The 15304-nt window shown below is 44.6% G+C and overlaps 1 protein-coding gene across 1 annotated transcript in view; it reads right to left on the bottom strand.

Moving 5' to 3' along the window:
* The window catches only part of acsf2 (acyl-CoA synthetase family member 2), a gene marked incomplete at its 5' end in the record, with an annotated part of 195299 nt that extends 182333 nt beyond the window's left edge, over window positions 1-12966 (bottom strand). The window contains one exon of the mRNA XM_063030958.1: window positions 12890-12966. Within this exon, the coding sequence (XP_062887028.1) occupies window positions 12890-12966 (77 nt within the window). The remainder of the gene's footprint in view (window positions 1-12889) is intronic.
* Between the last annotated feature and the right edge of the window lie 2338 nt (window positions 12967-15304).

Genomic DNA, 15304 nt, shown 5'->3' with positions numbered 1-15304 from the left:
TGTCCTTTTTAAATCTCTCGCCTCTGATCGTAAACAGATACCCTCTTGGTTTTAGTACCTTCTCCCTAGTGATGTCCCTCAAGTTCTCGTATACCTCTGTCAGGTCAACCCTCAGTCTCCTGTATTCCAGGAATAAAGTGCTAGTCTATGCAATTTCTCCTTGCAACTTAAGCCCTTAAGTCCAGACAAAATCCTGATAAATCTTTTTTGCACCTTTCTAGTTAAAAATGATCTTTCCAAATGAGGACTCACCAATACCTTGTACAACGGCAGCATAACTTACCGTCTGCTGCGATCAGTGCCCCAACTGATGAAGGGCAGTCAGCCAAACACCTCTTCACCACTATATCTACCTGTAACCTGTCTTCAGCAAAAAATGCACTTCAAGTCTGAAGTCTCTATTTTCCATTACACTCCCTCAGGTCAAATCGTTCACTGTACAAGTCCTATCTTGGTTTGATTTCCCTAAATGCAACACCTGACATTTGTCTGAATTGAAAGCGATTTGCCAAGCCCCTGCTTACGCAACTAAGACCATAAGACAGGAGCAGAGTTGTGGCATTCATCCCATCAGATCTGCTTCGCCAGTTGATCACGGCTGATTGATTGTTCCCCGCAAACTCATCCCCCTGCTTATCCCTGTAATCATTAACAACGTTGCCCCTGTAATCATTAACAACTTTACCCCGTAATCATTAACTTTGCCCTTGTAATCATTAACAACTTTGCCCCTGTAATCATTAGCAACTTTACCCCTGTAATCATTAACTTTACCCCTGTAATCATTAACAACTTTATCCTTGTAATTATCAACAACTTTATCCTTGTAATCATTAGCAACTTTGCCCCTGTAATCATTAGCAATTTTGCCCCGTAATCATTAACTTTGCCCTTGTAATCATTAACAACTTTACCCCTGTAATCATTAACAACTTTATCCTTGTAATTATCAACAACTTTATCCTTGTAATTATCAACAACTTTGCCCCTGTAATCATTAGCAACTTTGCCCCGTAATCATTAACTTTATCCTTGTAATCATTAACAACTTTGCCCCTGTAATCATTAGCAACTTTATCCTTGTAATCATTAGCAACTTTACCCATGTAATCATTAGCAACTTTATCCTTGTAATCATTAACAACTTTACCCCTGTAATCATTAACAACTTTATCCCCGTAATCATTAACAATTTTACCCCGTAATCATTAACAACTTTACTAATCAAGAACCGGTCAACCTCCACTTTAAATACAGTGGATTTAGGTTAATTGGACCATCAGTAATCGATACAGCTGCTTATTTGGGACAACACTAAAAGGACAAAAACTAACTGAGAACAGAGCTGAGGTCCCTTCCTTTACTTGGGACAGGAGACTGTTGCTGAAAGGTTTATAACCAGTGTCAGTTGGATGGACTTGTGCAGCCGTTAGACCGTGCACAGTTTTGAAATAGCATCAGTTGTGTGTGTTTCTGTTCAAAAAGCAGTGATTTTTGTCACTGATAGTTGATGAGAAATAAGCAGTGAGACAATTCAGAACCATTCTGTGCACCGTAGTTTCAAGCACTCAAGCTTGGAGATGCTAGAAATGGCCAGGAGAGAAAATGAAACTATTTCACTGCTTCAATAAATTAGGAACTATGAAGAATTTGAAGGTAGCAGCAATCATCTTGAACGTGACAATGAAAATGAAGATTTGGAAGATGCAATCATCGACAGCATTGTATGATGGCAGTCCATTATCTGCACTCAAAGTGTGCGCTGATCTTGTTCATTTACAGTCAAAGGAACATAGTCAGTACACGGTGGATGAATTCCAATGAAGATAATAATGACGAAATTCCACAATTTTATAGTACTTCAGAGGTATTGTAGTGTTCTAATTTGTTCTGTATTTCAAGTACATAAATTGTTACTGTAATTCATTAAGTACAATGGAGTTTGTCTTTTTTATAACTTTATAATTATTTCCATGAAGCTTCAGCTAACTGGGACAGCCACATTAATTGGGCCAAAATATATTGGTCCTGATGTGTTCCAATGAACCAGAATACACTGTATGCCCAATGATTTAGTCTCCACAGCAATGAATTCCACAGACTCACCACCCACTGGCTAAAGAAATTCCTCCTCACCTCTGTTCTAAATGGACGTCCCTCTATTGAGGCTCTGGCCTCTGGTCCTAAACTCTGTCACGATTGGAAACATCCTCTTTATGTTCACTCTATTGCTGATTTTCAACATTCGATAGGTTTCTGTGATTACCCCCCCCACCATTCTTCTAAACTGCACTGCGTACAGACCCACAGCCATCAAATTCTCCTTATACATTAACCCTTTCATTCCTAGAATCATTCCCAACCCTTCTCAGGCCCTCTACAGTCCCAGCACATTCTTTCTTAGATATGGTGCCCAAAATGGCTCAGAATACTCCAGATGTGGTCTGACTAATGATTTATAGAGCATTATATTCTCGTTCTCTCAAAATGAATGCTAACATTGCATTTGTTCTCCTTACTAATGACTGCAAGTTGACCTTTAGGGAATCCTACACAAGGACACCAAAATCCCTCTGTACCTCCAATTTCTGATTCTACTCTCCATTTAGAAAATTATATATAACTTTATTCCTTCTACCAAAGTGCATGACCACACACTTCCCTGCACTGTATTCCATCTGTCATTTCTTTGCTTATTCTCCTCATCTGTCCAAGTCCTTCTGCAGACTTGCTGCTCCCTCAGCATTACCTCCCCTCCAGCTATCTTGGTATCATCCACAGACTTGTCCATAAAACCATCACCCAGATCATTAACATTCAGTGAACAGTTACTGACCCCTGTGGAACACCACTAGCCACCAACAACCGACCAGAAAGGGTTCCCTTTATTTCCATTCTTTGCCTTTTGCCAGTAAATCTTCTGTTAATGCTAATAGCTTTCCTTTAATACACAGCCTCATATAGGGCCCCTCGTTAAAGGCCTTCTGAAAATCCAAGGAAGCAATATCCACTGACTCTTCTTTGTCTATCTTGCATGTCATTTCTTCAAAAAATTCCAACAGCTTTGTCAGGCAAGATTTCCCCTTAAGGAAACCATGCTGACTTTGGCCTTTTTTTAATCATGTATCAAGTGCACTGAAACCACATCCTTAATAATGGACTCCAACATCTTACTATGCAGGAAGTCAGGCTACAGGCCTATAATTTCCTGTCTTTACCTCTCTCCCTTCTTCAAGAGTGGAGTGACATTAGTGATGTTCCAGTTCTCCAGAACCATTCTAGGATCTCGTGATTCTTGAAAGATCATTACTAATGTCTCCACAATCTCTTCAGCTACCTTTGTCCATCTGGGTCAGGTGACTTATCCACCTTCAGGCCTTTCAGATTCCGAAGCATCTTTCTCTTATTAAGAGCAACTACACTCACTTCTGCCTCACAAATTTCTGACATGCTGCGGGTGACTTCCACAGTGAAGACAGGCTCAAAATACTTATTCAGTTCATCTACCATTTCCTGGTTTCCCATTACTACCTCTCCTCCAATCTTTTACCTTCCCACTCATTTTTGCTTTATTATGTGCACTCTCTTTTGTTTTTATATTGTCTTTGGCTTCCCTTGTCAGCCACAACTACCTCATTCTCCCTTTAGAATGTTTCTTCTTCTGATCCAGAATCCACTGTGATTTTTCATAACCTTTTATACTGCTTACAACATCACCTATTTTAGTATCACTTGCAAGCTTACTGTCAGGCCTTGTACAGTCACCTTCTAGTTGTTTATATAAATTACAAGCAACAAAGGTCTCAGCACTGACCCCATGGCACCCCCCTAGGCACAGGCCTCCAGTCTGAGAAAGAACCCTCAACCATCACTCACTGAGCCTATGATAAATCTAATCAGCTATCTCCCCTGGGATCTCACGTGATCTAACCATCAACACCAGCCTGCAGTGAGGAGTGAGGGACCTTTCCCCATACAGACGACATCTGCTGCCCTGCTGTCACCTAGCCACTTAGTTACCTTCTCGATGAACCAGGATTTCTCAGACATGAATCCCTACACACAAAGCCATGCTGACTGTCCTGAATCAGACCCTGTCGTCCCTCAGTCATCTCCAGCAATTTACTCATCATATATCACACTTTCCAGCCTTCGTTTTTGCAATCTTTTTAAACAATGGTACCGCATTAGCCACTCTCCAGTCTTCTGGAAACTCACCTGTGGTCAGAAATGAAACAAAATCGCTGCAAGGACTTTTGCAATTTCTTCTCTAATTTCTCACAACGTCTGAGAATGCACCAGGTTATTTGCTGGGGATTTATCCACCTTAATGCACTTTAAGGCCATCAATATCTCCTCATAAGATCCAAGACATCACCCATTTCCTCAGCTTCTAAAATTTTCTCCATAGTAAAAACTGATCCCAGCCTATTCAATCTCTCTTGATGACTGAAGCCCTCCCTTCCAGACAACACACTTATGAATACTTTCAGTACCCTCTCCAGCTTAACCACTTTGCTCTATAATGTGGTGACCAGAACTGCACACAATACTCCAAGTACAAACTAACCAACAATTTGTACAATTGTAACACAACTCTCAACTTTTATACTCACAACTCAGCCAGTGAAGCCCATCTTGTTATGTGCTTCCCTCCACATTCCTAACTAACATTCTCACCTAGCTGTGTACAGTCTGCATATTTGGTCCCTTCATCTACACCACAAATACAGATGCATAAATACCAGATACTTCGGCACTAATCCAGCTTCCCAGCCTGAATATAAAGGATTTTTGCTGATTTGCTGCTATGTTAGCCAGTCTGTACTGGATTAGTTGCTGTTGTACATGGAGAGAGCTGGAAGATGCAACAGGAAGAGGACACCCGTCTGCCACCCCAATGCACCGAAGCATCTGATGTTGTCTAGGAGCTGCCGAGCTGGAATTGCTTGCAGTGTTGGTGCACAGTTTTAGAACCTGACCTGGTGGTGTGCCTGTCAGCACTGCTTGGATCTGCAGAGACTGGGAGACTTGCTTAATGAGAAATCCCATCACAGTGCCTGCGACAGTGGGCCTGAGAACTGTGACAACAAATGGGCATCAATTGGCAGGATTACCTCCTGTCTCTAAGCTTTCTGACAAATGCTCCCTGTTCTTGTGTCCTCTTCATCTCTGATTTTTTTTAAAGTTATGTTTTTATTTGGTTTTTTTTGGGACAGTTGGTCAAAATGGCAACACCACTGCCTTCTCGAGATGGGGCAGGTGTCACTTGGAGACTTTGACATATTGGTAAAAGGGCGGCTTCAGAGTCAGGAAGCAGGAGGAGAGAAAACCCTCCTTCCTGCAGACCCAGTTCTGCAGGTCATAAGCAGAGGATAAAGTACGACAGCCACTGATGCTGTCAAACCTGGCTGAAAATTTTCTTCATCGACCGAAGCCCCAATCATGGCTTATTTCAAACTGCTCCAACCCTGTTCACACTCTTCTGCAGCCTCCGCTCACACTTTCCTCATCCACTCGCAAGGACCTGCGCTGCCCTAACCTTTGTTTTAGACATATTCTGCTTCATGTTGACACTGCGACACAAGTTAGCAGTGTAGCTTTTTTTTTTAAAAAGAGGACATTGGAATGGACAAGGAGGGTGTTATTGAGTAGTGTGAGAGGTGAGGTTCAAATATCCAGTACAAATTCCAATAAAACTCACAACACACAGTAACAAACTACGACATTTATAGTGGTTTGACCCAACTACACCAGTTCCTAATGATAACCTACATCCCTCCTCCTGTCCTGCTTCTGTTTGTGCAACATACGACTTAAAAAGTGTTCACAAATCACCTCCCCTTTGATCACAGTCATTTAACCTGAAGTGGACTCAACATTATAACAATTTTCTTCAGGTTATACTACTTGAGCTAACCAGCATGAGACAATTTTTCCCGGTTGTTTTTCTAACCATTGGAACATCACCACCTGCAAGCCATCCAAAGCTGGAATAATGTTTCATCGTTGCTGGCTCTAATCCTGGAACTCCCTCCCCAACAGCACTTTCAGGGGCAATTTTGGAAGCGGCAATGAATGATGGTGTTGCCATGGTGACCAACGACCCCAAAAAAAAAATCAGAGATGAAGAGGACACAAGAACAGAGAGCATTTGTCAGAAAGCTTAGAGACAGGAGGTAATCTTGCCAATTGATGCCCATTTGTTGTCACAGTTCTCAGGCCCACTGTCGCAGGCACTGTGATGGGATTTCTCATTAAGCAAATCTCCCAGTCTCTGCAGATCCAAGCAGTGCTGACACGCACACCACCAGGTCAGGTTCTGAAACTGGGCACCAACTCTGCAAGCAATTCCACCATCACAGCAAGTCAAATCTTTTCAGCTCTTTGTCACTTCCCAGCTTCCGACATCTTCACCACTCCCACCCCGCCACCACCTTGCCTGGCTCTCACCCTCACCTCCTCATTTCACCCCCTCCTTCACCTGCCAGCTCTTGTTCCATTTCCTCCCTCCACATTTTTATACCGACGGACCCCTCCCCAACCCCTCCGTTTCCAATCCAGATGAGGGCTCTCGACTGAAATGTTGACAGTCCATTTTCCTTTTAAGATGCTGTCTGACCTACTGATTTCCTCCAGCATTTTGTGTGTTGCTCCAGATTCTAGCATTTGTAGTCCCTCATGGCCAGCTTCTCTGTGTACATTATAAATTAACTCTTCTCCCTCTACCTCATTGTTCCCCATCCCCAGCTGTGATATTACACTGATATCAAACTGTTCTCTGTAGTACTGGAGCAGAACCTGTTCCACACAGTAGTCCAGCCACTGCCTACACTAAATCCTGTCACCATGCCCTGCTAATTCCTGCCTCACCAACAAACGTCCCTGCTAACCCAAAGTCCTTCTCTTCCAGACCTCCCAATCCCGCCCCCACCACCTCTGCTCACTCCATTCCTTCTGCCCCCACCAATGCCTGTTTATCCGACCTCAGGCCACACACAGAAAATGCTGGAGAAACTCAGCAGGTCAGGCGGTATCTATGAGGAGAATAAACAGTTAACATGTCAGGCCAAGACCCTCTACCTGATGAAGGGTGTCAGCCTGAAACGTTAACTGTTTCTAGAAGCTGGCTGACCTGCCTACTTACTCTATCATCTTGTGTGTGATGCTCAAGATCATTTTGGGAAGAAGCAAAAAAACAAGGTAGGTCTTACACAGTGAGTGATAGGCCACTGAGGAGTGTGGTAGAATGTAGGGATCTGGGAATACAGGTCCATAATTCCTTGAAAGTGATGCTACAGGTTGATAGGGTCATAAAAGAGCTGGTGGTAGACCTGAGGAGAGCTAAGGTACCAGTGACCCCTGTTTCCATCCAGGGGGTCAGTGTGGACATGGTGGAGGATTACAAATACCTGGGGATACGAATTGACAATAAACTGGACTGGTCAAAGAACACTGAGGCTGTCTACAAGAAGGGTCAGAGCCGTCTCTATTTCCTGAGGAGACTGAGGTCCTTTAACATCTGCCGGACGATGCGGAGAATGTTCTACGAGTCTGTGGTGGCCAGTGCTATCATGTTTGCTGTTGTGTGCTGGGGCAGCAGGCTGAGGGTAGCAGACACCAACAGAATCAACAAACTCATTCGTAAGGCCAGTGATGTTGTGGGGATGGAACTGGACTCTCTGACGGTGGTGTCTGAAAAGAGGATGCTGTCCAAGTTGCATGCCATCTTGGACAATGTCTCCCATCCACTACATAATGTACTGGGTGGGCACAGGAGTACATTCAGCCAGAGACTCATTCCACCGAGATGCAACACAGAGCGTCATAGGAAGTCATTCCTGCCTGTGGCCATCAAACTTTACAACTCCTCCCTTGGAGGGTCAGACACCCTGAGCCAATAGGCTGGTCCTGGACTTATTTCCTGGCATAATTTACATATTACTATTTAACTATTTATGGTTTTATTACTATGTATTATTTATGGTGCAACTGTAACGAAAACCAATTTCCTCCGGGATCAGTAAAATGTGACTTTGACTACAGCTTTTTGCAGTTTTTTCCTCATGTGAGACACATAGTTGAGATATGTTTTCTGCGACAAGTCTTTAGCACTGGTTCCAGAACAGAGAACTACAGGTAATCTCACTTCATCCTCGGACATTGATTAGTATGGCGAGTACCCTGTAGCTTCAATCTGTGTACAGTTGTAGCAGTGACCAAATGTCCAATATGCTGGCTCCAGCTGTTCTTTTTGTTGGTATCCAGGGTTCCAAGCATGTCTAACAATGTCCGGTTGATCCTTCAGGCTGAGAATCACTCTGAGGGTTATATGACATGGTCCTTGACTTCTCAACTCCAAGCAAGCCCTGTAACTCATGTATGAGCCAACTCTCAAAATCCCTTCCCAGGTCACTGTGTATTTGCCTTGGGAGGTCATACGGAACAAAATACTTCTGTCATAACACTTTGGCAACAGTGGATGCTCTCCGATCCTTTGTGGGGAAGGCTCGAGCATTTTTGATGTAGTGATCAGTGATGACCAAGTCATTAGCAGTGTTACTGGAATCAGGGTCTACAGAGAGGAAATCGATACACACTAAATCAAATGGTCCAGTACTCTGTAAGTGAGTTAATGGAGCAACTCTTATAGGCAGCATCTTCATCTGAATACACTGGATGCACAACTTCTTTGAAGTATTCAACCTTAGGCTTCATTTGGGGCCAATAGAACTAATTTCAGACCAATCTGTAGGTCTTGTCAAACCCTAAATGACCCAAGTCATCATGAAGTGACTTTAGTCCAATCCTCCCAAACGTCTCAGGCAAAACCAACTGGGAACACCGAGGTCTGTCTGAGGGAGATGTAATCCAGTATAAAACTTTGTTCCTCAACTCCTGTTTGTCCCATTCCCTCATAAGTAGGGGTATGGTAGGGTGCTTTGTCTTCTCAACTTGGGCCATATCGCCTTTGACAACAGCTGACTAAATGACACCCATACAGGGTCATTTCGCTGGGCTGCTACCAATATTGCAGGACTAAAGGCAGGCAACTGCTTCATATCCAGACCAGTCAAGTTGCCATATGCTCAAGGAATGACATGACGAGAAGCTCCTAAATGATCCTCAGCTAATGTGCCATAGCCTTGCCTCTGATTTCCCCTCTGTGGGAAAACTGTCACTTTGCTTTAACACCAGAGGCAGGAATACCCTCCCACTCTCTGTGCATTTCTAGCACCTCATGCCAGCATTGGGACAACACATCCACATCAGTGTTCTGGCTCCCCGGCTGAAATCATAAGCAGACAACGGCACCAACCACTGATGACTGGTGACGTCCAACTTTGCTGAGGTCAGGATTTCAGTCAGTGGATTGTTGTCAGTCCTCACCTCGAACTTGCACCATATAGATAGTCACTTAACTTATCCACTATGGTCCATTTCAATGCCAGAAACTCCAGTTTGTGCATAGGGTAGTTTCGATCAGGGGATGACAGACTCCAGCTGCCAAAAGCAATCTCAACACTTTACTTTGGTCCAACATAGAACACTGCCCAAGCCCTCACGGGTTTGTAAAGGCCAGCACAGGTGCCTTAGTCAGCAACTCTTCAGTACATGCAAGGCCTCTTCAAATTTTGCACCCCATCTTTCCCTGAAAGGCTCCAAAGAGCTAAGATAAACCTTGTCTTCTTCTCCTTTCATTATCCTCCCTTTCTTTGGGGAAGTGGGGAAGTGGGGAAGTGACCACACAGAAGCTGATTCAAAGGCTGGCTTACCGTGGCGTGGTCCTTCACGAGTCTCCCATAGTACCCACAGAATCCAAGGCACTCACATTCCTGGGCCTTGGCCAAGCGGTCACTGCCTCTATCTCGGACGGACCCAGAGCCATCCGGTGTCAGCAATCATTCAAGTACATTTATCAAAGGATGTATAAATGATGTAACCTTGAGATTGTCTGCTTACAGTCATGAAACCCACAAGAATCCAATTTAAGAAAAAGACCAACACCCAATTCCCAGAGAAAGAGAAAATAAACACACAAATCATGCAGACAGCACAATATTCCGTACCCTTAGATCTGAATCGGTGGAGCAGCCCGCAGTGGGTCTACAGACACGAAGCTGAGCTGTCTCACCGTCTCAGCATTGCAGACAGAGCAGTGACCATAGCAAGAGAATGAGCAGAAGTGGCCGGCTGTCACCTCGGGTCCCAACAATCAGGGCCGGCGTTTTAATCCTCCAAATAGCGGATAGTGCCTCTCAGTAGGACCTGGGCCCCACCACAACAAAATTATCTGGGCTTAGATCTGAAGCCACTCTTGACTTCTCCAAGTCGGCTTGAAGTTTGGAGTGAAGTAGTCAAGCACCCGGGTTAGTTGGACAGGCGCCGAAACTCCCCCTCTCCGAATCACTCGCTCCAACTCCCTCTGCGTCAAATTTGCAACACAGCAGAACGGCTCATCCCTCGAATTTGCTTCGCCTTCGTTCGGCTCTTCATTGTTTGTGGTGATCGTTCACCAGAATTTACTTCAGGAAATGTCTTATCAATAACATATCCAGTCACATTTCTTGCCTTTCATACTACCAATAAGCTCTTGCTTGTTTTCAGCAGCACCATCTTAACCCAGAAGTTTAAGTCATTTGTTTAACATTCCACGGTTAAAATCACATTTCTCCTCCATCCTGACGTTTGGTCTGAACAACGAGCGAAACACGATTGACTGATTAGATACTTGCATTAACTAGAAGGTGTTCGGGTGAACCAATTAAAGTGTTTTTCGGTATTTCGGTGCAGGGTCTGTAGCATTCTGTGACTCTATTTCCACATCCGCCCATTGTCTTGAGTGCCTGTGGTACCTAATCTTAGTCCTCCCCAATCTCTTCTGTGGGGAGGGGGAGAGGATTGTTAATGTTGCTGTTTTTTCTGTTGCGGAGAGGGTCTGGGATCGTTATTGCTGTTTTTTTCTGTGGGGGGGTCGGGAGTTGTTAGTGTTGCTGTTTTTCTGTGGGGGGGTCCGGGATTGTTATTGTCGGTGTTTTTCTGTGGGGGAGGCGATCAGGGAATGTTATCGTCGTTTTTTCTGCAGAAGAGGGGGTGGGGGATTGCTATTGTAGCTGCTTTTTCAGTGTGGGGAGGGTCATGGGTTCTGGGTCCGCCAATTTTGTTTCTTTTATTTTTCCATGGCTATCTAGAGAAGATGAATTTCAGAGTTGCTTTGTACATGCATACTTTGACAATATAATGCACCTTGAACCTTGCTGGATCTCATGGTGGGGGATGAGAATGGAGAGAGTATAAAAACATAGGATCAGTGTTAGATTAGTGTAAAATGGATGATAGATGGTCAGCACGTGTCTTGTGGGCTGAAGGACCCCTTTCTCTGTTGTGTATCTCTATGAAATTTTGTTATAACCCTTACAAGATACACGATTTGATGTGCCGACTAGCGAGTCTGCAGAGTTACAAGATAAGAAGTGGTCATTAAAATTGAGCTACATGGGAATCTCTTCTCAGAGGGTTGTAAATGTCCACTGTTCTACAGCTTGGAGCCTGATGATGGCACGGCCAGGGTGGAGTCTCGTGTACAGGTCTCATTGCATTGCATAGGTTTATGCAATGGTTTACAAAGGTTTACAATGTTGCTCGGTTTATGTTCGGGATGGGAACTGCAGAGATCCGTAATTTGGCAAGACAAAACAACCGCTTCACAAACACAAACACAAACACGGGGAAATCTGCAGATTCTGGAAATTCAAGCAACACACACAAAATGCTGGTGAACGCAGCAGGCCAGGCAGCATCTAAAGGAAGAGGTACAGTCGACGGGTCTCAGCCTGAAACGTCGACTATACCTCTTCCTATAGATGCTGCCTGGCCTGCTGCGTTCACCAGCATTTTGTGTGTGTTGCTTCACAAACAGATGGCCCAACATAGGAGGGCCGACACCTCAGGTCAAGACTCGGCTATATGACTACACCTAAAAGACAAGGGCCACTCCTTCAATGATAACAACGTGCACATTTTGGACAGGGAGAAGAGGTGGTTTGAAAGAAAGGTTAAAGAAAGCATCCTTGTCAAACTGGAAAACACATCCCTGAACAGAGGGGGTGGGGTATGATACCAGCTATCAGCTACTTACAATACAGTCCTCACATTTCTACTCCGGCATCTCAACAACAGTTCACACCAGTCATGCAAAGGTTAAGTCTAATAACCCTCTCATTACCTCTACAACTCTTAATGAGCCTCTGTGATTGCTATACCTTTAAATAACTCACCAAAAACTCCCCACCATGGATCAGAACTGAAGAAGTCTCTTGCATGAATAGTGAAACATTATCTCGAAAACACAGCAACTTCAGTTGCCTTGATTTACTACTGCTCTATATACAATGGGGAGGGAACGTCAACTCAGACCATGAGAGGCCTGTGTCGGGCACCACTCCTCGCATAGACTAGAGTAATGTGTGGTTAAGTGCCTTGCTCAAGGACACAAAGACGCTGCCACAGCTGAGGCTCAAACTAGTGACCTTGCGATAACTAGACGAACACCTTAACCACTTGGCCACGTGCCCAAACCACGTTCCCTCCCCGCCCCCCCGCCATATACAATGGCCTGGGTGACTGAGAACCTTCACAGACTTACCTCTTAAGTGTTCAGTCCGAGGGCCACCAGTGTCAGGTTTGTCAGTAGCAACACATCCCAGTAATGAAAAGTCATTACCTACAGTCTGAATGGTCATTTTACAGGTGGCATTCCTTGTTACCCTGTGCTTACGCAGATTGACAAAGCCACTCTCACTTTAAAGTCATGCCTGGGTCTGACTCTTTACAGTCATCCCCCCAGTCAATGGAGAAAGAGGTGGGAAGAGTTTGAGCCAGTACTCACAACAAGTTCTTGTAACTTCATCCTGTCCATGATTTGCTTGGCCAGTTCGGAAGGACACAGTGAACCACCTAAAACTGCTGCAGACAAACAATCAGAACTCAAATGTTAGCTTCCTCTGTCAATGAGGAAATTAACCCATCCAATCACAACTAACCCTTTCCCACAGTGCCATCCAATAGAAATTAACCGTTGCTCATTCTCCCAGCCAATCACAATGAATCCTTCTGCATAGTCCCATCTAATAGAAATTAACCTTTCCTTATTTTCCCATCCAACCACAACTAACCCTTTCCCATGTCCCATCCAATCATAATTAATCATTCCTCATTATCCTACCCAATCACAATTAACTCTTCCCCACAGTCCCATTCAATCATTGTTAACCCTTATGTCCTGAATCAGGGGTTTGACCAATCCCTTTTCTCCCCTGGATGCTGTTGGACTCATTGAGTTCCTCCCACACATTGCTTACTGCTTCAGGTTCAAGCATTAGTAGTCTCGTGCTGTTACCCCTTCTCACTGTCCTGTTCAATCACACCGTAGTCTCTTGCTGTTATCCCTTCTCACTGTCCTGTTCAATCACACCATAGTCTCTTGCTGTCATCCCTTCTCACTGTCCTGTTCAATCACACCATAGTCTCTTGCTGTTATCCCTTCTCACTGTCCTGTTCAATCGCACCATAGTCTCTTGCTGTCATCCCTTCTCACTGTCCTGTTCAATCACACCATAGTCTCTTGCTGTTATCCCTTCTCACTGTCCTGTTCAATCACACCGTCATCTCTTGCTGTTATCCCTTCTCACTGTCCTGTTCAATCACACCATAGTCTCTTGCTGTTATCCCTTCTCACTGTCCTGTTCAATCACACCATAGTCTCTTGCTGTCATCCCTTCTCACTGTCCTGTTCAATCACACCATAGTCTCTTGCTGTTATCCCTTCTCACTGTCCTGTTCAATCACACTGTAGTCTCTTGCTGTTATCCCTTCTCACTGTCCTGTTCAATCACACCGTCATCTCTTGCTGTCATCCCTTCTCACTGTCCTGTTCAATCACACCATAGTCTCTTGCTGTCATCCCTTCTCACTGTCCTGTTCAATCACACCGTCATCTCTTGCTGTCATCCCTTCTCACTGTCCTGTTCAATCACACCATAGTCTCTTGCTGTCATCCCTTCTCACTGTCCTGTTCAATCACACCGTAGTCTCTTGCTGTTATCCCTTCTCACTGTCCTGTTCAATCACACCATAGTCTCTTGCTGTCATCCCTTCTCACTGTCCTGTTCAATCACACCATAGTCTCTTGCTGTTATCCCTTCTCACTGTCCTGTTCAATCACACCGTAGTCTCTTGCTGTCATCCCTTCTCACTGTCCTGTTCAATCACACCATAGTCTCTTGCTGTCATCCCTTCTCACTGTCCTGTTCAATCACACCGTAGTCTCTTGCTGCCATCCCTTCTCACTGTCCTGTTCAATCACACCATAGTCTCTTGCTGTTATCCCTTCTCACTGTCCTGTTCAATCACACCATAGTCTCATGCTGTCATCCCTTCTCACTGTCCTGTTCAATCACACCATAGTCTCTTGCTGTCATCCCTTCTCACTGTCCTGTTCAATCACACCATAGTCTCTTGCTGTTATCCCTTCTCACTGTCCTGTTCAATCACACCATAGTCCCTTGCTGTCATCCCTTCTCACTGTCCTGTTCAATCACACCGTAGTCTCTTGCTGTCATCCCTTCTCACTGTCCTGTTCAATCACACCGTAGTCTCTTGCTGTTATCCCTTCTCACTGTCCTGTTCAATCACACCGTCATCTCTTGCTGTCATCCCTTCTCACTGTCCTGTTCAATCACACCATAGTCTCTTGCTGTCATCCCTTCTCACTGTCCTGTTCAATCACACCATAGTCTCTTGCTGTCATCCCTTCTCACTGTCCTGTTCAATCACACCGTAGTCTCTTGCTGTTATCCCTTCTCACTGTCCTGTTCAATCACACCGTCATCTCTTGCTGTCATCCCTTCTCACTGTCCTGTTCAATCACACCATAGTCTCTTGCTGTCATCCCTTCTCACTGTCCTGTTCAATCACACCGTAGTCTCTTGCTGTTATCCCTTCTCACTGTCCTGTTCAATCACACCGTCATCTCTTGCTGTCATCCCTTCTCACTGTCCTGTTCAATCACACCATAGTCTCTTGCTGTCATCCCTTCTCTCTGTCCTGTTCAATCACACCATAGTCTCTTGCTGTTATCCCTTCTCACTGTCCTGTTCAATCACACCGTCATCTCTTGCTGTTATCCCTTCTCACTGTCCTGTTCAATCACACCATAGTCTCTTGCTGTCATCCCTTCTCACTGTCCTGTTCAATCACACCATAGTCCCTTGCTGTTATCCCTTCTCACTGTCCAGTTCAATCA

Source organism: Mobula hypostoma, chromosome 22 (assembly GCF_963921235.1).
Source record: "Mobula hypostoma chromosome 22, sMobHyp1.1, whole genome shotgun sequence".
Lineage (NCBI taxonomy): Eukaryota > Metazoa > Chordata > Chondrichthyes > Myliobatiformes > Myliobatidae > Mobula > Mobula hypostoma.
This window is presented reverse-complemented; position numbering and strand designations above follow the sequence as displayed.